Raw genomic sequence first — 27137 nt, 5'->3', positions numbered from 1 at the left:
ACAGATAGATAGATAGATAGATAGATAGATAGATAGATAGATAGATAGATAGATAGATAGATAGATAGATAGATAGATAGATAGATAGATCTCTCAATAAAGTAGAATATGATGGAGGTCAGCAGTCTTCTCCATGATAATGGAACTACTGAACCAGAACTTTTTTTTCACTAGATTATCAATTTTTCTTAACTGAATTTTGGATTTTCATTAAATGTAAGCTATAATCATTACAATTAAAAGAAAAAAAAAGACATGAAATATTTCAGTCTGTAAAGTCTATATACTGTTTGAATTCAAATAAATGAACCTTTTCATGATATTCTAATTCATTGAGATATACCTATAGGTGGATAGTCTTTATTGTCATTATTTAGAAAATCTACAATGAAATTGTGTGTGCTGCAGCAAACAGTGCTACTCAGATAGTACAAAAACACATAATAGATAATCACAAAATTACCCCCCAGACAGATGTGATAACCCACCATAATGTATAGCAGAACATTCTGCTGTTACATTTTGATATTTATTTGATATCTCCTCTACGCTCAGTTCAGTTGAATTATTTCTGTATATTATATGCTTTTAATAGCCAGTTTGTAAAAAGTTGTTGTTCTTGTTTGCACAGACAGTTTGTGTCAGGAAAATACTGCAAGCTCTGTTGTTAGTCTCTGGTTTTAACATTGTATTTGCACAGCTCAGATATGACTGGTTATATACTGACTCTACATCTGCTCTGTATGTTTCTTGTGTTTCTGTATTCGCAGCTCTACTTTATTCCAAATACTGCTTCAGTATTGTCCATATGGACATTGACAATATACTTAAACACTGATCTGTTTCCCTGCATTGACACACACGCACACACTTCAGTTTTATGATTTTAATCCCCCAGAAATGACATGTTCAGTGCACTTATAGTGGCAATGAAAAATAATATTATAAAAACTGCATAAATTCTCAGTTGTAGTCCACAGATGTTCAACAGCAGCTGTTCTGCTATAGGAACAGAAGTGCAGAAAGAATGGTTAATGGGAATAAATCAGACATCCAGTTGTTGCTTCCCTCCACTCTCTGGGACCTTCAGACCTGCATGGTGACAGTTTATCACACACTTTTTAGAAGGTCATCTGCTTCTGTGAGACACATGTAGTACTCATTCAGTACCAGCACCAATGAAATGCTGCCCACACATGCATTTGCCTTGATATAGTCAGTGTGCGAGCAGTAATTTACATTCATTAACAAGCTGAGAGACCAATGTTAAAAATATGCATTCAAAAACTCAGTGTTATTTTCTAACAGACTGCCCAGCTCATATTGGCTCAGTAATGCCCTCATTTATCAAACTTGCGTAGGATCTGGTGTAAATATCAGCGTGGCCCAGGTGTCATGTGTGATTTACCAAAGTTTTGTCAATTACCAACTTTGGTTTACAACTGGTGTATATAAATGGCGTGCCCCGACATATTCCTGCTTTAGAGGCCTCGTCCTGCCCCTTTTACAACATGGAGACACGGAAGACGGACAAGAAGAAGAGGGACTTTACTGATTTAAGAGACACATGTGTACAATTAGTTGCACCTGTGGCCTTAGGAAACCTCATAATCTCATGAAACACTCTTTTAATCCCAGCCATAGTCTGCCTTGAATGCTATATGCTTCAGATTTGCATACGCCTATGCTTCACTCACGTTTAGATTTAACGTTTAGATTTGGCATACACCAATTTTTTTTTTTGGTGTAGGCACATTTGACAAATTGATTGATTGATTTTATTTGACAATTTGTTATAAAACATGATTACATCTCTGCACCATAGTTTAAAAAAAATGGTCAGGATAACACAATAAAGCCACATACATACACTATGATTGGTGTCTGAGCCATTTTTTAAGTTCCTTTTTAAACCTTTCTACAGACTTAAAGGGATAATTCAACATTTTGGCAAATTCGCCTATTGCCATAATCCCTTCAGTTTTAGCAGTAGGTTCATTACCTTTAATTGTCAGTGCATGTTGTTTTTAAATTGGTGGGGCAGAAACGTGAGATGCTCAGCTAACACAATGGAGGTGAATGGTATATTTCGGCAAAACTCATCAATTACACAATTCAACAACTCCAAAACACTCTCGGGGACAAGTTGTGACCTGCACATTCATCACGCTATGAAATAATCATGTATGTAACATTACAACACATGAATCAAATACTCAAAACTACTTGCGCTTATGAAATTACTCCACCCAGCAGCCGTGTCTGGAATGTAGTTCCGGTTACGTATTTGCCTCAAAAACGACTCCGTCTTGTAACGTTCTGTTATTATTTCATAGCGTGGTGAATGTGCAGGTCACAACTTGTCCATGAGAGTGTTTTGGAGTTGTTGGATTGTGTATTTAGTTTGATGAGGGAAACATGGAAATACCATTCAGCTCTCTATAGCGCTCTGCCCCACCGATCTAAAAACATCTTGCACCGACAATTAAGTAATGAACCTACTGCTAAAACTATAGGGATTATGGCAATAGGCGAATTTGCCAAAATGTTGAACAATCCCTTTAAGGGTCTGGGTAAGCGATTCCAAAATACAAAAAAAAATATTTACTCACATTACTCACATCACTTCTGGGGGTCAATGAGGGCCAGGGTGAGCTGTCACTACTTTAGTCTAATCACGATAATGGAGTCACATGTTCATATAACGTCTGTGAGGCTGAATCCTGTGTCTCCAGATCTGACTGTCCATCTTTGAGCTGCCTTCTGTTTGTTCATGATGTGCAGCAAATACCCACAGGTCACAGTTGACCCGGCATATCTCTATTTACTGCTAATCCAGGTGTTGTTTGTGTACTGTGTATCTTTTTCCAAGGGTTATTTTTGGTAATGTTTAGACAATCAAGTATGACCCTATCACCATCATCTCTGATAAGATTACAGCCGGGTCAGGTGAGGTGATGATGATGGTTTTTTCTCTCATTGAAGTAGAGACAAAAACATTTAATCTGGATTATTTGAATGAGTTTAATCCTAAACGAGTGACCTTGACCACATTCGTCCAGACTGAGCTTGTCTCTGGGGATGTGTAGATCTTTTGTTGGCAAGCATCTTTTTCTCTTCCCGTGTTGTGCGGTGACGAGCAGCTTGTCTGCTGCCGGGTGACTGATGTCTTCCTGTGCTAGAAGACGTTGGGTGGTTTATGGTCGCTGCCATCGGAAACGCTGACACTCGGCCATTTTCCTCGCATCGGATATTTGCGGGGGAATCATCAAGAACTCGTCACACGTCCCTTCAGTCTGCTGTATCTGTTTTATCACAGCCTGTCAGTGCTGGAGATGCGGAGTCTTTACCGCGCCCCGCAGGTCATTCATCACAACATACTGTAGTAACATCTCCAGCCATTGCACTCCCAGTCACTAAAGAACTGAAAGGCATTTAAGTGATACTGTTTAGTGTCTCCTCAATACGGCTTTAAGCAGCTGAAATATATGTTGCATTCATGGGCAGGTTATTGGACACTTTATCACTGGACATCACAGACCTTCCTCTGTGTTTTAGAGCAGCTTGATGTTCTTACTTGATACCAGAGGCAGGTTTATACTCATGTGTGTTGCAAAAAGGAATGAAGGCTTTTTTGAATGGGTGTGGTATTCTTCAATAGATACTTGTGTTTGTTTTGTCCCAGTAGTCTTTGTGTATCTCTAACCTTGCCTCAGGCTTCCTGCTCCTCATGGACACTGCAGTGTGGAGCCGTGTGGAGCGACCTTAACCTCTTCAGCTGCCCATGGTTTTTTAGTTTATTTTTTGCAATACCATTTTTTTGGAGGCAGGGGTGGGGGGGTTTATAAAGTAATTCTTACTTTTGAACCTGGGGAAGAGATGGCCTGATCAAATAATTAATACACTTAAAAAACTGGAGAAGGATTACTGAGGCAGCGGGACTAGATAAGCTTTTGCTTCTCCCGCTTTCCCTTTCGGCCATGTGTATTGTATTAATTGGATTGAGATGATGTTTGATGATGATGACTAATTGACATGCCCGAAATGAACCAAATAAATAAATAAATAAATAAATTGCTACTCTTGTGTTTACGTCTGCCTGAGAAAAGCAGAGTAAGTTCAACAGAAAGCACCAAGGTTCTGAGACTCCAGAAGCGCTTTCAGACAGACACGGTTCTGGTTCTATCTAGAGGCTTTTTGGTGAACCAGCCAGCGTTCACACCAAAGTGGGAGGACATTACTGTGCATTACTCTTACTAATTTTTTATTTTTTGCTGTCTGTAACCATTCTTCAGTTTTTCAAGTTTATGAATTATTTGCTCTGGCGTAGGAGTCAACCCAGCCTTGGCCATCTCTTCTCAGAGTTCAAAGATAAGAATTTCTTTACTTTATTAAGCCCCAAAAGAGAAATTCATACAACTTGTTCTTTCTTGTTCTGCCTTCTTGAAATTCTGTATTTGCCCAAATCGCCACAAACCATTTTGTTTCTTTAGCAGACCACTGCCCTGTCCTTCTCCTCCTGCTCGTCTTCACTGGCTAGAATACACGAATTCGACGAAATAACCGTTAGTCGAGCAGCCGCCATTACTGCGGTGACAGCTCCCAGTCAGGCAGCGATGGGTTCTGTGCGCGAAGCGGGCATTTGAATGCAAGCGCCAAGAAGTGGACCTTTTCTCTTCTGTAAATATGTCTAGGAAGGCTGGGAGGACATGTGCTGTCCTTGACTGCTCTAATATCAGCAAAACACAGCCCCTTACTTCAGGAGGAGTGTCCGTGTTTAGACCGTAACGTTACGTACAGTGAGCAGCAGCAGCTGCCAGCGACGCAGTCACAGCTGACCTGTACAACCTGGCTCCTCTCCCTTCTCACCGTTACCTTCACATGGTGTGGACAGTCTGTGAATGTCTCACTGATCCCTTCAATATGATGTGATCATGGTCGTCTAAAAGCCGGTGTAAAATATGTCCGACCCATCCGGAGCTCAGGTAATTTTGACCATAAATCGGAGACCTGTAATTGACGTTTTTTCTGATCATCGGAGGCCAGCTGGTCAATAAAATATTCTTGAATATCTGAAACAAAGCACAAGTTGTTGTTGTTTTTATTCATGTAGCCTGTCCACATGATTAAATATCCCGCTGCTGGCTTGCTAACGTCAGCACGCATAACGTACCGGTATGTTATATTGTTTATGATACAGTCTCTTATCTCCCTGTTACTCTAATCTTTCCTGCTAATCGCTCAAACAAATGATTAATTACTAAATGAATATTGGTATTCATGTAAGATACCTTAATCAGTTACTGGGGGGCACTAAACATCACAAATGCAGCCTATTTATGATGCTGTCATAGAGAATCAGGTGACTATGACTGACACATGTCACCGCAGCAATGGCGCCGCCGCAAGATGGTGGCATACACAAATCGCTCGCCGAATTCGTGTATAGGACACGCCCACTGATGATGTCATGGTTCCCAGGGAAGATCCAACTATTTCTTGGTTCCCTTGAGAACCAACTTTTCAGGTTCCAAGCCTGTTATTTTTTCGGTCTGAATACGCCGGCCGGTTCTAAACTGGGTTGGGGAACCGGAACCGGCACGGAGCCCTGTCGGTATGACGACATACACACCATATGAAAACATACAGTACACTACTGAAGCTGTAAAGACTCATTTCAACTGGTTTCTGTGAATGAACGTGTACCAGTGTCATCAGTAAAAGAAAAAGTTGATGGCACCTGCAGAGTCGGTGCCCAGCCCAGCTGAACATGGAGCGTGTGTGGAGTGAAGTGACGTCATTCTGGAGGGAGTCCGATTTTTCACAGTTTAGTGTCAGAATTAATCGATCACATTCAAATTCAATCAAGAGAATGGTGAAACAACAGAGGAGCTGAAGATCCAAAGTAAAGATTTCCCTGTTGATTGAAAAGCTGTCGTCAAAAAACACATATCTGTGTTTGATTAATAATTCAGCTCTGGCGCAGACGCTTTAATGTTCTCGGCCATCGAGCTCATCCTTCGTTATCACCCAAATTTAGACCGCATGGAGATGGATGCTTCACATCAGCCCATCGACTGGCCTGCTCCTGCCCGGAGATTAATGGAGTCCTTGTTATTTTGAGGTCACGGGGGTTTTTGCCTTAGCAGATATCAGTGAATGAAATAGCTGCACGGCTCTTAGCTCTGCTGCTGGAGGAGGTAAAGTGATGTGTGTGTGTGTGTGTGTTTCTCGGAGAGTGCTTTCTGATTTAGTTAGGAGCTCTGAAGTTTTGAAGCCCACGGTCAATTTGTCTTGATGGCCGTCAGTTTAGTGCTGACCAGCTCTGCAGAAATTCTTTTGGTCGCGAGTCTGCTGACCTCTGAGATTCTTGTTTTCCACTCAAAGAACCGAAGCCACCGACTTTATTTTACCCCCCCTCCCTGTGCCGATTCATCCTCCACACATAGAGTAGGTTTATTTATCCACCAGTTTGACCTTTGAGTCGATGGCTATGCACGCCACAGAGGAGCGTGGGTGTGGCGGCGGCTGTGGCGGCGGCAGTGGATGTGGTCCAGAACGCCATCTGGACAGGTGATGCTTTTTATTCAACACATACAGGTTTTAGATTTCCAAACCGTGCGGGGTTATTCCGGGATGCCGCCTTCACTCGCTCCTCCTCCGTGTCTGCTTCTCATTGTGCCGTGACAATGTGAGCTCTGTGTGTCTCTGCCACCCCCCCCCCCCTCTCCCCGACCTCTATGAGTCTGTGTCTGGGTGCCTCATTATCCACTCACCTGGCTCCATTAATACTCGCTTTTTGCCTAGAGGGAGATTGGAGGTAGACGCGGGGCGGAGCCCGAAAGGTTCAAGTATTGACCCGTCAGCGGCTGGAGAGAAGTCGACAAATAGCGTTGATCGATGGAGAGAGTGGCTGGAAAGTGGGACGCCGGCAACACCCGAGCACATCAGCGGCCGAGTCAGATGATGAAAGTCACTGCGGACACTTTTCAACTGTGGAATAGGATCGATAGGTTCGCAAATGACACGCATCAATCCCCGACAGTGATTGCTTTGGACAATAAGTTGGGATAATGGGAGCTGTGTGTGAGATAAACTCAAATAAAAGTAGTGAAGATGAATCATCAGGTGAGACTCGTCCTAATGGGCCCATTAAAAACAATGTCACATCAGTCCCATGACAGCAGAGGCTCTTGATTGTGATTCATGTCAGGCTGAGTAATGAAACAAGAGCTAATCCATCAACAATACACAAGCAAAGGAATGATTAGTTTGAGGCTCCGAGGTAACACCGCTGACATGCTCCTTCACACCCACTGACCACTGCAGAGGTGCTGCCACGTTATCAGGAGATGGTGAGTGCTGCTCTCTGAGGCTCAGGGCATCTAAACACTTGACATGACATACACACTGAAATGTGGAGTGTGAGTCTTCAGATCTGCTGCAGAAAGTGACCTCAGACTGTAGAATCAGCTCAAGATGCAAAAGTGTGCCTGTACTAAAGCACTCCTAAGATAAGATAAGATAAGATACTGTAAGAGATAGTTTATTCATCCCAGGCTGGGAAATGATTGTGATACAGCAGCATGTATTCACATTAGTGCAAATACAAACTAAGAAGAATGAAATAGAAACAATTTGAATAAATATATACATCCACAATCTGGATGGTGGTGCACTCAAGATTGTTATACAATATTAGAAATGCACAGATCTGTCTGTTTCAGTCCCAATACCAATACGATAACTGGGTTTAGTGTATTGACTGATATGTGGAAGACAGTGAAAGAAAGGAAAGGCAGTTTTATTTGTAAAGCCTATTTTTACAAACAGTTTATCTCAGAGAGCTTTACGCAGCATCATAACAACATCCTCTGACCTTAGATCCTCACATCCACTCAAGGTAGCAGGACTGATTTTAACATTACTTTTCTTAACTTTGCAAAATGTTGTTGCTCTGTGTTTGTGGTTACACGTGATGTAACACACTTCACAAACATAGATTTGAAGCGAATAGATCGGCGTCATGGATCAGCCTCCCCATTATCGAATACCTGATCAATCTATTTTGTCAATATCTGGGCCAATATGATCTTAATATCAGAGTGGTGCACCCATGTATAATATTCTACATTCAAATTATGTTTATGTCAGTGAAATAGTCATTGTGTATTATTTCATGACAAATTAGAATCAAATAAAGTCCTCAGGATGTTGTTACTAATAGCTGTTCCACCTAGAATGTCATCTTTGTGTGGGCATTTGAAGTATTTGGGTGGGCAACAACAAAAATGTTGGGGTGGGGGTGTCTTTAAAGAAACAACGTAGATTGCAAAACATGTAAACTCAGCTGTGAACATATACAAGACTCCTAATACAACTTAAAAGAACCAGAGAGAAGAATTAACAGTCAATTGGATTCCTGAGAGCAGCCAGCTAACAGCTCTTGTTTGGCAATAATGTGAAGGAGAACCACCTTCAAAATGGCCAATAGGAAAGCAGTGCAGTTTTTAATGACCAATGACAAAATTACAGAAAACTATGAATGCTCAAAAATGAAAACTATGATGGTGATTTTATTCAGAGTGTTCAATGGATGGGCAGATGATTCCTCTGGGATGGCAATGCCCACCCCTAGACACGCCCCTGCAGGTGTGTGTCAGCTACCTGGTGGAGGTGATCAAAACACAGACATCAAAGAAACATGAGTCTCTTTTTGTTGTTTGCTCCTCTCACACGGTTCATTTTCCAGCCCTGTAAACATCTTTACTCTCTGCACAGCCTCCGTTCACCAGTTTATTCACTTCTCTCCTGCTGTGTTCTTCCTACCAGGCCAGTTGAAGGCTCTGAATGTTTCATGTTGCATCCATGGTGGTTATTTTTTTGCTGAGTTTTCAGTGTGGTCTCTTGGAACTGAAGGACAAGTGTGAACTGGCTGTGCACTGTGGCATTCTCTCTTTGCTTTGCTTTTGTAACACGACATTATTTCTTTGTTTTCCCTGTGTTTCTTTTTTGGGAGTAGAGATGTGGTCTCTCTGCCCAGCTGTGTGCTGCTGTGTGTGTGTGTGTGCGTGTGTGTGTGTGTGGGGGGGGGTTACAACACACTGCAGCCCGTCCATCTGCTTTTTTGCACTAATTATCTTTTTTGGGGTCATAGTGAGGGGAATGAGGTAATACGCGGGAGCAATTGGTTATGCAATCTCACGCAAGCAGGGGCAGAAATTGGGGCTTTGAAGGAAGAGATGCGAAATATCTAATTTACCAAAAAAAGAAGAAGAGGAAATAGAATCACAGACTGTACATGAGCTGGAGGAGAACAAACTGCAGCTCACACTCTGTTCCTAAAACCTTCCAGCTCCTGGTGCGTCTCCTCAGGACATCAGGACATGATGTTACGTGTGATTTTTAAAGTATTTATTTAACTGCTGTTTGCTGTCAGCTCTTTTTTGTCTCGACCTACAGTGCAACTATAACATTGTTATCATCTTGTCAGGGAGAGCACAAGTTAAAATGTTGCACATCTCTGCTGGCAGACTTTAATTATGCTGCCACCTAGTTCATAAAACAAGAAAAGAAAATCCTAAGAAACTAGCAGCAATATTACTCTGTAGTTCCAAATGACTTTTATTATGCGATATTATGAATAAATAAGTGAACACCACTGTTTCTGCACAGGAGGAAGGAGCCTTCCCATGTTTGGTGTTTGGTGTGAGTGTTCTCTACTTGAACCCATTAAAGGTTTTCATGTTTAATGGGGGATGAAGTTAAAGAGTGACAGGTACATCTAACAGCAGGCTGGGGCAGGAACAACTGTGTCTGCATCATGTACTCACATTTATCAAGACAACATGACATTTCCCAGACCTACACCAGCGCCCAGTCAAACTGGGATCTTCGTTAATGGTGCAGCAGCCGCACTGTGTTCATGTCATAAGAATAAACCGTTTCACATCCAGTACCATCCTGTACTCCTCTACTGTACCTGCTGCAAACTTTTCTCATCTTATAAACAGTTACAGTAGGAGTTTGGGGGTTTTGCAGTTAAAATGTATTATTATTGCATAGTTATGATAATAAAAATGTCACTGTGTGGTCCTGTCTAGATTTAAAACTATGCATCAGTTGTGAACTCTAATAATCAATGATGCTGTTGGACATGGTGCAATAGTCTAAAAGCTAAGTGTTGGTGGAGGCCTAACTACTGTATCAATCTAATCTAAATGTCGTAACGTAATTGGGCAGTGGTCCTCTGTCTATTCCAGACAGGTTAAAAACTAAAGGGCACAAAGCTATTAGAGCCCCCAGGCCCTGGAATGACCTGCCAGAGGTAATCAGGTGGTCAGAGTCAGTGTCTTTCTTTTAAGTCTCTACTTATAAAACATATTTCTTTTGTATAATATTTCCTGATTGTATCTGAGTAGCAGGTTTTCTTTGTTTTCCACTGTCATTTACTTGTTTGTTTCTATACAGCCCTACCACTTTTGTGATCATTTTAATTTTTAATTTAATTTAATTTAGTTAATTTAAATAATGTTTTATACCTGTGTTTTACCATTTCCTGCTGGATAGTTTTAACTGGCATCCTCATTTTCTCTGTTAAGCACTTTGCACTCTTGTTTTCTTTTTTGGCTTTTCATGCCTTTATTAGATAGAACAGTTGAGAGAGACAGGAAATGGGAGGCAGAGAGAGGGGGAATGACATGCAGGAAAGGGCTGCCCGATGCGGGATTCGAACCGGGGCCGCCTGCAGTGAGTACTGTAGCCTCTATCCATGGGGCGCCTGCTTAACCACCTGTGCCACTCAATGCCCCGATTATTACACTCTTGTTTAATAAATGCTCCATATATGGAGCATAATAAACTCTGTCTATAGATAGAGTTTATTATTATTATTGTATATTTCAATGCCCTCTTATGAGCCAAACTGTGAAAAAATACTAGCACATTTTTAAAATTAAAATCTCGATCTTTAACAAGATGGCTGTCACGTTCTCACTCTGTAATCTATATTGTGTGTCACATGTACAGTAGCATCCTCTGGTATCAAGTGATAGGTAATGATAGGTTGTGTTTATGGGAGCAAGCTTGGGGCTGTTTTCATGCGACCATGAAAGATTTTGTGTTGAACAATATTGTCATTGCAATATATTATCTATCACTGATAGATATCCCTATTATTGTATCACCTAGTGCTATTCCAGTCTGTTACAAAGATTCCAAACCCTCCACTGCTGTGGAGAGAACTTCCTTTAAAGGCTCCTTCCTTAACCCAGACATGAGCAGCAGCATCGCAGCCCCACACCCCCCCACTCCAACCCACACAGAATAGGATGCTGTTCTTAATATAGCCACAGCAATGCAAATCTGTACACTCTTCTTTATGTTATGTGAAAGCACAGCTCTTTCACAGATCAGACTCCTGCTGCATTATATTTTCCATACCGTGCGCTGGCTGGCTGTATTATAGAAGCAGCGTCGGTTGCCTAAACACTGTGCACAGCATAAATCCTCACAAAGCAACAAACGAACCCACAGGGCCGCTCCTGAACGCCTCAGTGGATCAATAGTCAGATGTCATGGAAATCCTCGCGCCCGCTCTCTTCCCTTGAGCCGACTCCGCAGGTTCGTCTGCACCCGTCTAATCTCCCACAACGCGTTCTGCTCGTTCTGCTCGTTCTGCTTTCTCTTTGAATGCCTCCTGCAGACTGAGATGTGTAACGTCAGGGTAACAGGGAGGAAGATGCACGACTTGCCCCCCCCCCCCCCGACTCCTGCCACTGCTTCTTGACAAAATACAGTGAGCATCCCCGGCTCAGCTTCTCAAAGAGCCCAGGTGCATAATGGGAAACTGTCCTGTCTTCTTGGCTTTCATAACGCAGTGTTCTGGAGCTTTACAGTCACAGTCAGTTCCCCCCAGCTCACTGTCAGCACCGTGGCTGTTAACACGCAGCAGCTGATAGTACACGTGCACACACACATGCTGCATGAGAGGTTCCGTGCCTGACAGTGCTGAGGGAGTGTTAAGAGTGGGAACATAATTTCAGTATTTAAACAAGTGACAACAGTTTAACGTTGTATAACACGAGCCGTAAATCTGCGCCTCCCCCCCAGTGTAAAAAGCCTCTGATACTGAAACGTGCTTAGAAGCTGTTGGAATAGACACACAGCATTTTGTCAGGTCAAATGTAAAGAATGTAAGGAATGTGAAATTGTGACCTCAAAAGAAGGGTCAGAGGTCATGAGGTCACGGCCACGGGTCACAATCCACCATAAAATGAGGTGTGTAGTTATGTTGAGACTATAGGTGGTGACAGTTTTATGGATGATGTTTTACTGAGCATTGTGGACCTGGAGATGCCTGCGCTGCCAAAGTGTAGAGGGAAAACAAGTATAGAATGAGATAAATAAAAGTGGGTTTTTTTTATCTCTTGTTTTTTCTTCTTTTTTTTTAGCCTGGCTGCTCATTCTTACCAAAATCATTTTAAAAGAACCAAACCTCCATCCTAAATCTGACAGTTAATGATTCTCAGAGCAGCTCTGTTTGAATTTAGGAGCTGTTCAACAAAGGCATAAACAAAAAGACCAGCAAAGCTACTAACAGGACTTTTACTGGGCTTTAAGTTTCACTTCATGTCCTCATCACCACATAAAGTAACATACACCGCGTCGTGCAGGAAAACTGACTCAGGTGGTTAGTTCCAGATAAACTGCTTTTTTTCTGTCCAGTTGATGCACTGTAAAAAAAAAAAAAAGAAAAAAAAAGAAAAACAAAAAGCGCTCACTTAAACCAGCACTATGAGCTGGTGTGGCTAACTGGAGGAGAGCAGAGAGCTGTCTACTGCAGATATTATACTGAGAGGCCATTTGTACCTCATACAACCCCGCTTTAAAAAAAAACTGGACTGTTCCTTTAACCCCCCCTGCTTTGTGAATTGACTTGATTTAGGAACATGCCAGTGTACCGACACCTCACTAGGTGGTGAACTTTGAACTGTATGCAGTGACATGGTCCAACACTCATTCTGTGTCCCAGTTTCACACAACACATTATTTTTAACCAGGTTTTGTCGCGGTGGCCTAATGGTCATGGTTACTCATTATTCATACAGTCTTAACCAATCAGGCTCAACAATTTTCAGAAATTGGCAGAATCTGAGAATATGCAAGAAGCATTTTCACTGCATTTGCAAACCGTTTCATTTGTTTATCCATTTAAATGAGACACTTAACTTAGACAGGAGAGTCATGGGACAGACTCAGTTGAAAAGATGAGTTTTGATGTACTGACAGAAGTGTTTTCTTTAAAATCACATGCATGAGCAGAATTTGGTTTCAGGACCATGGACAGCATCAGAGACAAACCTTTCTACAACATGTGGATGAGAGACGTTCAGTTAGAAATGCTTTAATGGGGAGGGGTCAGATCAGACTCATAAGACTTACATTTAAACCTATGACTTAAGGCAAATGCATTAAGTATTATTCAGTTGAATAAATAAATAATTTAGAACTTTAAATTATGGAATAAAATCAATAAATTGCAGCTACAATATTTGAGACAAAAGCCCTCATCCCATCTCCCTCTCCTTTTCCCCTCCCCTCCCACACAGGGTCAAGACCCCGGTTTAAAATAATGAGAGGTTATATTTCGATGGCACAGTATATGGACATTAGTCATTTGTCCTGTAACTCATTTTCAAACAAATCAATTATATTATGCAAATGAGAATAACACTCACCACTTGTTCAGTTGGTGCTGGGTCTCCTTCTGTTTATATATGTGAGTGGATGAGGGGTGGGCGGTGCTGTTCAGAGAAGTGTTTGGGTGAGTGGGTGGAAGGACAGATGTCCCTGTGTGCAGTTGTTATTGTTATTGTTGGTGTGTGTGTGTGTGTGTGTGTGTGTGTGTGTGTGTGTGTGAGTGTGTATTAGCCAGCTGCTGCGGCTGAGAGCAGTCACTCTGAGACGCTGTAGATGAATTGTTCCATCTATGAGTGCAGGGCATCAGGACACACAGGGGCCGAGGTTGTCAGGGCTCTTTACAGTGGCACTCTAGCAGCTTTTAAAGTAAATACATTCAAAATGGAAGCAAGAGTTATAGGCTATGGATGGAAGGAGTTGATTGTCACTGTGTAATTTTCGGTCTGACAAACTTGTAAGTAGCTACTGTACCAGAGGCGTAGGTGTGCCGGTAACGAGGAGCTGTCAGCTCCACAATGCTTGTCACTAAATGATTCCCTCCAATCAAAATCACATTATTCAAATCTTTGCAAATGTCAACAGAGCAAACCTCCAACTTCTGATACTGTATACTTTGAATTCATTTGGAAGCTCCAGCAGCTCTGTGACGGAGCGGAGGGAGAACGTACAGTATGGGTCGGGAAATAACGACATAACCATGCTCACGGCTGTGGAAAACTTTGACCCGGACTCTGTGGATGTCAGAGACAGTCCAACTGGGGTCAAGAGGACAGCACAGTCCTGTCCTGTCCTGTACTGAAGGCTATGGGACAGTGACCCTGTCTGCACACCCTCAGATTTCACACAGACGCCAGACGTTCAGATGCTGGACATTGTAGTGATTGGTGCATTCTCAAGCTTGAAAGACTTCCTTTCAGTTGCGTGCTGGTCTGAGGTCAGTTTGGCAGCAGGAGGCGGATAGCAGGGAGTCCCCAGTCTCTACTTGTATACAGCTGTGGACATGGTGGACGGACTGTGTTATGGGTGGAGCCAGCTGTGAAACATGTGTCCTTGTACTTTCAGTACACTGGTGCTAACGGCCGACAGCACATTGGTGCTGTGTGTTCTCCTGTTAGATCAGGTGTATGGTGTATGAGCGCCCCCACCTTCACTCCCCAAAAAAGTGGAGATTACGTTATTACTATTGTTTTGTTTCGTTTTTTCTTCCTAATTTTTTCTTAATTAATACTGACCTCCCTTTCTGCTGTCTCAACCCCAGATTTCTCACATACTTACACACCTATATATACCTGTATTGTACTACCATAAATGTAATGTAAATACAGCCCCTTTGCAACAATCCTTTCGGTGTACCAAAAAAAAGAAGAATAAGTTAAAACAATTAAAAACCATAAAAGAACAGTGAAAGCAATAAAAATACAGCAAAATCAAATAAGATTTATTAAACCTATTAAATCGTTTTTCCACTCATACGTTTGCTGCAGGAAATTATCCATGCAGGGAGCGATGCTTACACCAATTGGACAAAACCTGAAAAAACAGGACATGGTGCACAGGAGCAGCACATTGTCACATAATAACATATCTAAAGGAAGAGAGCAGCGTTTTGAAGAGGAAACACACACATACCGTATTAGTGGTGAAGTGGAGTGGATCATCCACTGGGTCGGTGTTTCAGTTCCTGGCTCCCTCAGTCTACATTTTGAACAATCCGACTCCTTAGACAAGATACCAAATGTACAGTATGTGACTGTGAATGTGAATGTGAATGTGAATGTGTGGTAGAAAAGCTTCATACAGTATGTGTAGATAAAAGCTCTGTGTGAATTCCTGTGAATGGATAAATGGATCTTTGTGTGATTGTGTCCAGTTACCAGTGTCACCTCATTATCCAAGTCAACTCCAACTACAGATGTTAAATTTTGAATCCTGTTGAATAATATAACACCTGCTGCTGCTTTCATTAATATATTTGAAATAATCAATAACGCATATTTACATTTTGGCTTATTATTTTGATGCCCATGGAGTCTTATCATGCACTTCACAATATGAAATAGACACATTTCCTAGTTATTTTACTTCTTGTTCACTAAACCTTGTACATGCAACTCTTTACTGATTGTTGCAGTTAAAGCAGATATCAGTGGCACGGCCGTTTCGGCTAATGCTGTGTTCAAGGCAGGCTTTTGAAACCGTAAGTTACAGCTTCAAGTCACAACTACGACTTGGTAGCGTTCCAGGTAACCCGTAGCTCGTGTTTTTACCGTCCTGTTGTCTGTGAAAGTTCCCTATAACGGCCACTCGTAACTTCCGACCCGTGAACTCGTACCAGATCGAACTGGTATGACTTCACAGGAAGGAAAAACACAAAATACGAGTTTCCTTGAACGCACCATGAGTTAGCAGCCCCCGCCCTTGTCAGGCATCAATTGGTCCTCGTGCTACGTCACCACATTCACGCGCATCCCTTGGCTGCACACACAGCCCTTCATGCCGTTCTCTCCCCTCATTGGATAACACTTGTATCCCACAAGGAAAATTTTCTCCTCGGGTTACAGCAGAGCAGAGTGACGGAGAGACTCGTGTTTAGGCTGAAATACTTCATGTAAGTGATTGCTGACGGAAAATAGGACTATTTAGGACTTATATTAACAAAAACATTCCACTGATATCTGCTTTAATTGACATTTTGAACACTTACTAATCATCATTTAATCATTGCATCATGACAATGTGACACAATTCCAGGATTTCAGCACTTACTTCATAACACATACTTGCAGATACTCTAATTAAAAGCTGCATTAAATGTATTCTACAGCACACAGTGAGCTGTATACACAGTAAACAGTGAATTATCTCACATACGTACAGTACATGTCAGGAACAGGGAGTAAATGTTTTTGACTATCTGGAGGCTGATGGATTTCTTCATCATGATTATGTACATTTTAATTCAGTTTATTGTTTTTTTAATTTTTTTTTAGAGAACTTAAAGGAGACATATTCTGCCCCTTTTCCACAAATTAAAATAGTTCCCAGGTGTCTTAAAGACATGTCTGTGACATGCTTCGGTCAAAATACCCCAAGGATCAAACATCACAGCTCTTTTCATCCTCTCTAAACAGCCCTGTTCAGAACAGCTGGTTTCAGTGCCTGTCCCTTTAAATGCAAATGAACCACTGCTTGCCCTGCCCCACACCTTCTACTTAACTGTACGGTATTATGCAAATTCAAAAACTAATTACATCACTGTCAGACAACTGAGGGAACGTCTCGTAAAACCAAATGGCTTTCAACCTAGGGAGCCTGAAAATTACAGATTTCTTTGTCAGTTCTCACATTTTGGGGACTGGAAGGCAAGACAAACACCTAAAGAGCCTTCAAAAAGTGATATTTTCATAATGTGTTCCTTTAAGGCTCAAGCTTGCTCAAAGGTCTCCTCACTAAATGAGTATTGTGTAACTGTACAAACATGACTGAAACAAGCCATGTCTGTCCAGAGTAACCTCTCCTTGGACAACAGTGAAAACAAAATACGCACACAGCATTTAGTCCAGTCTGTCTGAAGCGGGCTTAGGGGGGAGATCGGAGATGATAAAACACAGATGTGCTCTCACCATTTAACATCAAGAGCCACCATAACTCTAAAGCTTGGTGCTCATATTTCATACAACAATGTGTTTTTGGAAGACGCATGTGATGGAAAAAATGGTTATGAGGATGGAAGGGCTACAGTTTCCCGGCGGAGGGAGCAACAGTCAAGAGTGTGGAAACGGTCGGATGTTGCTTGTTTTCCAATAGCCTCAGTTTCACTGCTTGTTTCTTGCAAATCATGTTGCACAAACAAGCAATGATTAACTTGATATCTCAGGAAATTGAATAATAGCTGGGCTCATGGTTCACTGCAGAGAGGAAATAAGTTCTGTGATTGTGCTGCCAGGTTGTTTGCGAACTGCTCTTCCTCCAAGAGCCAAAGTGGGTTCACGAGCTTGTGACAGAGGGGAAATGCAGTGTAACAGTCCTCGGCTCAGCAGACCAGTGGAAATGATGTTTTGGATGGAATGTGTGATTTGATCTGCTGGTCAGTGTTGTGGTCCCTGAGCTGAGGTCACCCTGTCTGGTTGTGGTTGTAAAGCATTGTTTTGTCTTTCTGTTGTTTTCTCCAGGTTCATCCTGGTCTTCAGCTGCCTGGTGCTCTCAGTCTTCTCCACCATCCCGGCTCATCAGGACTTCTCCTCACACTGTCTCCTCATCCTGGTAAGAAACTTGTCTCACAATATTCACACCTCACGATTATAGATTTTCTTTGTACGATTACTGTCAGAGAAATAATCACGGTATTACGATTATCACGATTATTATGCATTAATTCATTTCACAACACTATGAATGTGTAAAATCAAATAGATAAAATATACATTGCTAATTATTTACACAAAACATTTTAAATATTTATTAAAATATGACCAATTAATATTAATCCCACAGGGGAAGTGTTTGAAATATTCATGTCATTAATTGTCATTGATACCAAAAGTTAATTATAATCTTCTTTTTTTTTAATTACAAATGACACTCTAGCATTTAAATTCCTACCAATTCAATGTTACTTTAGGTAAATGGACCAGTATCTGCGCATTTACCTTTACTTTGGCGCACATCTGCCAACACGGTTAATACAGTACATAATCTTATTTGGAAAGTGACGGTATTTAGGAATCTTTATGATCAATTAATTGTGGCGTTTAATACAGCGATTAATTGTGAAAACAAGTAGATCTGACATCCCTATTCACACCAGAGCCTCAGCGTTAAACCCACGTCTGGCCCGACATACGCTGCCTCGGTCAGAGTCTGGCCCAGATAACTTCAACACCTGAGCAGAGTCTGGCAGTTGTCCTCTATTTTTGACTGACAGCCAGGAGATTTTCTCTGTGTGTCCAAGAATTAGTCCAAATGTGAAAGCAGCATCTGATCACCATGCTGTGTTTGTGCCATGAGATTCAGGCCGTGGTACTGAGAGTACACTGGGCCAGAAGAAAACAAGCACGAGGGGCAAGTAGGAGCTTGGGTTTCTTCTTTTATATAGGTTGTAGATGCTCCTAGTCATTTACTACATCAACTGTGTTTGAGTCAGATCATATCAGGCCAATATACAGTAGAGTGATAATTATGACTTTCAAATATGGCACGACCGATTACTATACAGCCCTTTGAGAATAATCGTTAATCGGCCAAAATTTGGACAATAGATGCTGGTTAACACTTCTATTTTCACCAATGAAGTGTGGGGAATATGACTTAGTTTTTTTAAAAGTAGATTTTATTTTCTTATATTGATAGTTTACAGACAGGAAATGGGGAGGCAGAGAGAGGGGGAATGACATGCAGCAAAGGGCATTTGCTGCATGGCCAAGTCGAGATTCGATACAGGGCCGCCTGCAGCGAGGACTATAGCCTCTACCCACTGAGCTAAACGGTGCCCCCACACAACAACAAAAAAGTATTTGAAAATATTAAAATGTTCTCCATTCAATATATATCTTTGTATTAAGTTGTAACTGTATTTAAGTGATCAAAAGTACCATTTGTTTCTTTTTTCTTTTCTTTTTTTTTTTGATATAAAAATGTAATCAGCCGATCCATATTGGTCGGGCCCTACTTTCAAACACTATTATCAGCATTAGCTGAAAAGATTGAGCTGTCTAATTAGTTCAGTATAATTATGCTGTTCATGCCGTTTAAAATTAAATCAAATAATTGGGATTAAACAACTCTCAATTCATCCCAATGTAAACTCTTTTAACAGAAACAAACTCCATTATGATCCATTAGATGAGTTATAAGAATTGTCACTGGCTGTAAAGACTGGCTGCAAAGTGGTACTTTAAGCATCATGTACTATACACTGTATGCTAACAAGCTGAAAATCTTTACCACTTATGCGAATCCATTTAATGGCTCTAAAATACTTGAACAGATAAGAAATGTTGACCTCAGGGCAAGGTTATTATAGTTTAAAAAAAATTCACTGGTTTTTATTTTTATTTAGTTTTTCAGTTTGCTTTTTTATTTCAGTTTAGTTTTAGTTTGGAAGCAGTTTGAGTTTAGTTTTTATTTTTAAGAATTGACTAGTTTTTATTTAGTCTTAGTTTTAGTTTTTCAGGTTTTAGGAGAAAGCCGCTGTGAGACAGACGAAGATAAACTTCCAAATTTGTGGGACTTTTCCCTTTTAATTGCATCCCATAATGTTCCCATCAGTCCTCATCAGGTTCCATTCATTCTTATCTACCTGTGGGTCGTACTCCAAGTCGTCCCATATTAAGCTGTGGCTTTTTCTTCCTGCAGCTTTAGACATCTGTAGAAAACTACAACTAAGCTGATGTTATCTGACATTCAGTTTAGTTTTAGTTAGTCTTGCATTGTTCATTGTAGTTTTTATTTAGTTCCGTTTTTTGTTGTTGTTTTTTTTCAGTTTACTAAATTATTTTTTCACTGCTGGTTTTAGTTTTAGTCTTAGTTATAGTTACTGTAACTATAATAACCCTGCCTCAGGGTGGTGCTGGTCAGTCAAAGTCACACAGTCCTCTGCGGAGCTTTGGTGTCATGACAACAATGACAATTGTCCAACATCGCCCCCTCCCAGAGTCAGACAGAAAAGCCTGGTTAACAATCCAGTTTGACCGTGGAAGTCTCTTTGGACAGACAGGGAGTTACTGGGTCCAGGATAAAATAGTAAACAACAGACTTCAAGATAAGTGGTTGATGGATTTAGTGTCAGCTGTTAAAATGGGAAATTGACTCAGGATGGACAGATTGAGGACACAAGGACAAAAATGCTCTTTAAAAGACTCTAAGTGTAACATGTTTTTCAAACGCCTCTAACTGAGAGAAGAGGTCATTTTCCTCACTGATCATGCTGATCATGATTTCCTCTGCAGCTGCAAGCATCATTTCACAAATTACACTCAAGTAATTACAGCACAGCGCTGTTATCTAATAGAATCTGAATCAATGTGTGTGCATTAACAGAGGGCCTGTTTGTATTCATGATGATCATATTTGTAATCTGCGATGACCCATAATGATGTTTTTACTGAACTTAATTATTTATAATTTAACTATGATAATTGTAAAACCACATCAGAGTCCTGTTAGGCCAATGTAGCTGTTGTTTCTGCTGTCGAACAGGAGTTTGTGATGATTGTGGTGTTCGGGTTGGAGTACATCATCCGGATCTGGTCGGCGGGATGCTGCTGCCGCTACAGAGGATGGCAGGGACGACTGCGCTTCGCCAGGAAGCCCTTTTGTGTCATAGGTGAGTTCTCTCTCAAGCTCCTTCGTTGGAATAATTGAAATGTTGGAATATGTTGGAATAAAAGTCAAATTTGTTGGAATAAAAGTCAAATTTGGAAGAACCAGGGTCTGTCCTCTTCCCAGTTCGTCCAAATTTGACGAACCGGGAAGAGGAGCTTCGAGAAGCTTCCGCTACAAAACGAGCTTGAAATATAGACTTATTTAATTTTTTTCGGGACAGTTTCGCATTTCGGGGCTTCAATACGAGACGGACATTACATACGAGCAGCATGGAGGTATTTGGATGTTTTGTGGTGTGTCTTTTTGTTACGAAGACAGTTGGTATCCATTTGCAACCGTCATATAGACATGCACTGCTACGCCGAGACCCCCTGTAACTCAGAGAAGCCACGGATAACTCTGAAACTTCTCCCAGCCCTTAGTCGACATGAGGGTGAGTAGATAATGAGTGAAATTTCAATTTTGGGTGAACTATCCCTTTAATAATTTCCCTCATAAAAGTCGTATCTTCCAGCTGCAGCATCATCTCTTCTCCTCCTTCACCGTTTCACCTTTCACTCGCCCTCTGCTTGCCCTCTAGTGGACTGCGGTTGCCGCAATTTGATGTTCGACGTAAACACAGCTCCGCGGCACGCTATTGACCGGAGTTTGCTCGTGTCATTTTCACTTGTGGTCAGAACTCAAAAGAGCGGCGAGCATTTACGTAATGAGGTTGCATTAAGTGCCTTTTATTCTTTCCACTGTTTATACATGGGTCTCTCTCTCTCTGCAGCTTCTTGGAAAGCAGAGCGGGAGAGCGGGGCTGAGGGGGTCACACAGGGTACCAGCAGCTCATGTCATCACATGGTGTGGCCAGGGCTGAGGGGGTTTTAGGTTAAAAAACAAAAAAAGGAAGAGAGTGAGACAATGAGAGAAAATGAGGGAGATGATGGGATAAATAGAACAAAAATGAAAGAGAAAATGAGCTGAACTCAGATCACCTGAGTAGCAAGAGACAGATGGAGGGGGGGTGCAGGTTCACATGATGATTTGTTGCAGCATACATGTGCAAACATTTTAGGCACGATAAGTGAAGAGAAGATAAAGAAAGAAGATAAAGAAAATAGTCTTATGGATTAACTTCATACAAAGTTCAGTCAACAGAAGAAACCTAAATCAAATCGTAGTTCTTGAGGCTGTCTCAGTGTGTAATCCCAGACTGAGGACTCTGTGGGGGGCTAGACCATCTGTTGCAGGACTCAGTCTTCTTGTCAATAAAACATGTTATTTTTGACACTGGTTGTAATTTTGGGGGCATTGTCATGCTCTGTTATAATGGAAAAGAATCAGATAGCTGAACGCCATTGCTGAAGAAATGCTGAATGAGCTGAAGAAAATGTTACAGTAAAAAGGTAGAATAAACTGTTGAAATATTGCACGTGTAACAGTTGAAGAGTTTGAAGAAAGAAAGAAAGAAAGAAAGAAAGAAAGAAAGAAAGAAAGAAAGAAAGAAAGAAAGAAAGAAAGAAAGAAAGAAAGAAAGCCAGAGAGAGAGAGAGAGAGGGGGATGGATCGATAGAAAGAGACAGAGAAAAATAAGGAAAGAGATAGATAGATAGATAGATAGATAGATAGATAGATAGATAGATAGATAGATAGATAGATAGATAGATAGATAGATAGATAGATAGATAGATAGATAGATATCTAAGTGAAATACAATTTCCTTTTCTTTCTAATATCCAATCTCCTTTATTTTTACTGTCTTCTTTGTAATTGGGCAGTAGAGTGCTGTTTGGTTCACTCTGGGAGGGGCTGAAGTTAGCGCAGGAGCCATCTGTTATGTTGAGACGGAGCACTGAATGGAATGCTGACTGAATCACTTCAGTGAATGGGTTTACTACTGAGAAAAGCTAATTGAGTGTAATGATGAGATACACACAGCTCAGTGGTATCATTGTTGAATATCACAATCTACCCTGACTGTCTGTACTTCATTAGTAGGCTACACTAGACTTGCTAAAAAATGTCAGATTCAGTGCATGAGCCAACAGTGTAGTATACTATGACAAAAACAATAGTACTTGTAGTTAAAGTGTGAAAGTCTTTGAACATCCTTTGCTTTCAAATGAGGTTTAGTGTTGATTAAAAGGCTTGAGGCTTAAATGACTACAACTCCACTTCCCTGGCCAGTGCCTCAGAGAATGTGCCATTAATATGAGCGGGGGTGGATTAATTTAGGCTAACATAGTCATCATGATACTGTTCAGCAAGACTAAATAAATCAGTTTGATGACCTTCTATTAGACTGTGAACTGATACGGCTTTACAGATCTGAGGAGTTCACTTTTAACTCTCCATGTTCCACTGCAGTGGTGGTGATGATTATTGGCTTTTTTCTGAAACTCCTCTTCTTTTTTACTTTTGATTTTATTCATTTAAGCAGACAAAGTTTCTATGGGATTTTTGGTGGGTGACTGTTGGAGGTGGATGTACCTCCTGGTCTGACCCAGGGCCGTTGTATCACCTTTCTCGGTGATGATAACTCTAGGGGCCTAGCGCCCAGTAGGGCCCACAAAAAACCCCAGTAGTCTAATCTTTGTATGATTGAATTATTCTGACTAATACTCATAGTAATGCTGCATTAGCATCCAAACAAAGTAGGCTAAATAAAAAAAATGATAATACATACGTAGTCTAAGAAAAAAAGTAGAAAAGTCAGGGGGTAGGGGCCCACTTTAGTATTCTTTCAGGGGGCCCAGAATTCCTAGCAACGGCCCTGGTCTGACCTGTGTTGTCATGGTGTTAAGTCTACCTGTAATATTTCTAGATTAGAGCTGCCATCTCCCTGGACCTATATTACTATTTTATATATTAATAGTATTCTGTGAGCTGTAATCAGTCACTTCCCCTATATGAAAAATCTAAAATGAGTCTGAACTCTTGAAGCGAACATGTTTTCTGTCATAGTTGACTCAGGCGCAAATGATTGCACCCAGATATGAAATCATTCCACAAGCTCATCCATGAAATAATTATTTTCAAATAACATGCCAGATTCTGCTAAAAAGTGTATTTGTGGCAGTGTGTATCCTCAATTACTGGTTATCACAGATGCATTTAACAAATTGGCTCAGTACAGAGTCATTATTAGTGCCAGGATAATGTTTGCCAAGGTTTACTGCTTCTGTAAATATTCCATGTGAACTCAAAATATTCTGTGTGTATATGCCAGCACAGACAGTGCCTCTGTTTGTGGATGTTTGTGCCACAGTTTGTCGGCACTAAGAACACAGGACGTTCTGATGAGGAACTAAATAGCAAGAAATCTAAACAATCACACAAATCTGATTCATAATACTCTGTGTGTGATTTGCTGTTGCTTCCTCCACCAGTTTGTAACACATACAGTAACACTGCACTAGCTACTGGGTTGCTTGTATTTTCTATCCAATCCAATCCAACTTTATTTGTTGAGCACTTTAAAGCATCCACTATGGACCAAAGTGCTGCACAGAATGATAAATAAAAGCATCAGAAATAAAGACATAACACCTTACATAAGGCATAAAATTACATATAAAAACAAATACAATAAATTAAAACGTAGACAACATAGGTAAAAAATAATAGCCGTACAGTAAAAACAATAAAATAAGATAAAAAATAAAATAAAATCAGACCGAGTCAACGTCTTACTAGGGAAAAAAGGCCATTCATTTCATTTATTGTTTATTTGATGAGGACAATGCACATTAATGGACAATTAGTGATGCGCACATCACGTCATGTAAATGTGCCAGATTTAGCTTAGAACTAATTTCCATCTGTAGTCCTCACATTTAAAGACTGTCAGACAAAAAAAACAACAATAGGAAGCTGCGTGAGTGTAAAAAAGACACAGTAATAGCAGCAGTTACAACAATAAGAAAACAGATAACAACCTGCATAAATACAAGAGAGGCCAGAGTACCAGCAGCAGTTATGTATATCAGTAAAAAAAGAAAAGAAAAAGAGAAATAAGAAAACAGATAACAAGGAGAAGAGGTTAGTTTTAAGAAGAGGCCTGTCTGATGTGTTGAGGCAGAATCTTCCATAGTTTTGGAGCTGCAACAGAAGAGACGCAGTCCCCCCTGAGCTTCAGATTAGTTTATATCACAGTCAGCTGACCTGAGAGTGCAGGTGGGTGTAAGTGGGGCGGGGCAAGACCATTTAGAGAGTTAAAAGCATGTGAAAAAGTTTTCAAATGAATCCTAAAATGTATGGGCTGCCAGTGAAGTGAGACTAGAATGTGGTCGTGTTTAGTTTTGTACCATCTGGACACGGTGATGGAGAACTAAGCCCCACGTACAGTGCATTACTGTTAGTTTCTAATGATCTTTTAAAGCATGCTAATGTTTGTGAAGAGAATACACCTATACTGTACATCAGGCCTAACATTCTGACCACTGACAACAGGTGATAACAGTGAAGAACACTTCATCTTGGCTCCTGTTAGTGGGTGGATATATTAGGCAGCAGGTGAACATGTTGTCCTCAGAGCTGATGTGTTAGAAGCAGCAAGAATGATGATGAATAACGTGGGGAGAGAAGGCTGCATGGCCCGTGTGCTCCCATCCAACTGCTGAACAGGTTCATGCTGCTTCTGATAGAAAGCTGTCAGGATACACACTGCAGCACAGTTTGTTGTGTATTTGGCAGCAAAATGGACCAACACAGAATCAGTCAGATGCACATAATGTTAGTGTACATGAAGGTGCATTATGGGTCATTTTCTTTTCTCTGAAGATGATTTTAATTCTTTTTTTGTGTGTTAAGGCCAGAATCAGTGACCCTGCATATTCACCCTATGCTTGATGTTTTTCACTCTCTCACTTTGAAAGGGAGTGAAGTCAACCCACAGGAGAGCCTCGTCCCCTGTGGGGTCATTCATGTATTTTTCACGCTGCTGCTGACTTTTTCCCCTCTACCCCCTCCACCATGCAGTCAACTGCTACATGGTTTATAGAAGGAGCCATCAGCCACACTGTGGTCAAAACACAACAACAACACTCCTGGAGGGTTAGGGTTTCACATGGCGCGTCACTGGAATGGAAGATGTGTTTGTGATGGGGCAAAGCAGCAGGAGGAGGGAAATAGTTTAGTGTTTGAGTGAAAGCAGCTTTATTTGTCTGTGTTCTTTGTGGGTTTAATGTTATTCATTTGCTCAGTGTGGTTTTCTTCTGGACAGAGTGAAATCAGCGTGTGCGTCTGTCGGCCTGTCTGTGCCTTTGTTTGTTGATGTTTGTGTCACAGTCTGCGGCGCATACAGTTACACAGTTAGTGTGCACTTGTGCACTCCAGGATGTTTTTATGAAGAACCAATGGAGCCCGTGTGGAGGCGTTGAACATGTGTGTGACTTCTATTCTTCATTGTGCTTGCGTGCTCCTGACTGTCTGGTCCATGTGGTCTCCAGGCGACGCATGTGGAGATATAGTGTGTATAGGCAGAGTACACAGTAGAGTATTGTGCTGGTGATGGCCATGGCAGCTTATGTCAGCTCCAGTAATAAGGAGCCTTTGTCGGGGTCATTTGTCACAGTGAGGGGCGGCAGAGAGGTGACAGTGAGGAGATGGAGATAAACATCAAGCCACATCCACATATTCTGATCCTAAGGCTTGAATGAGCCTCCAGGCTGTCTGTAAGATCAATGTTAAAGAAAAAGGAGAGGGTATGTCCGCACACATGCTGGGAGCCACAAAAGATCTCTTTATTACGCACAATATTTCAGCCAACTGGTCTTCTTCAGGTGCTACATAGGAACCATGGGAAACACATCTCTATATAAACATGAGCCAGCAATAGGTTTGCAAGTGTATTGATGTGTGGTCCAATTAGACAAAGGGGGCGAACCTGAAGGCAAGGGGCACATAAATAGGCTTTAGATTGCCTCCTTGTGCATGGAGATTAATATAAATATTTCACAAAAAATAAATAAGATAACATCACACATTATTTGATTGCCCATAAATATCAATAATCGCATAAATATCATAAATGGTACAACATTCAGAATCACAAGATATATGGGAATAGATTAAAAAAAAACAATTTATAGAATGTAGACATTGATATAAATGACAAAAAATATTAT

At 41.1% G+C, this 27137-nt stretch overlaps 1 protein-coding gene across 5 annotated transcripts in view; it reads left to right on the top strand.

Annotated features, from left to right (window-relative positions):
- kcnq5b (potassium voltage-gated channel, KQT-like subfamily, member 5b) overlaps window positions 1-27137 on the top strand; it is a 152531-nt gene that overhangs the window by 90578 nt on the left and 34816 nt on the right. For all 5 annotated transcript variants that reach the window (XM_085764131.1, XM_085764837.1, XM_085763551.1 and 2 more), the window contains exons 2-3: window positions 17874-17964; window positions 20899-21025. In XM_085764131.1, coding sequence (XP_085620257.1) covers window positions 17874-17964; window positions 20899-21025 — 218 coding nt within the window. The remainder of the gene's footprint in view (window positions 1-17873; window positions 17965-20898; window positions 21026-27137) is intronic.

The sequence above is a fragment of the Trachurus japonicus genome, chromosome 1, assembly GCF_045865225.1.
Source record: "Trachurus japonicus isolate A0001 chromosome 1, Traja_1.0".
Lineage (NCBI taxonomy): Eukaryota > Metazoa > Chordata > Actinopteri > Carangiformes > Carangidae > Trachurus > Trachurus japonicus.
This window is presented reverse-complemented; position numbering and strand designations above follow the sequence as displayed.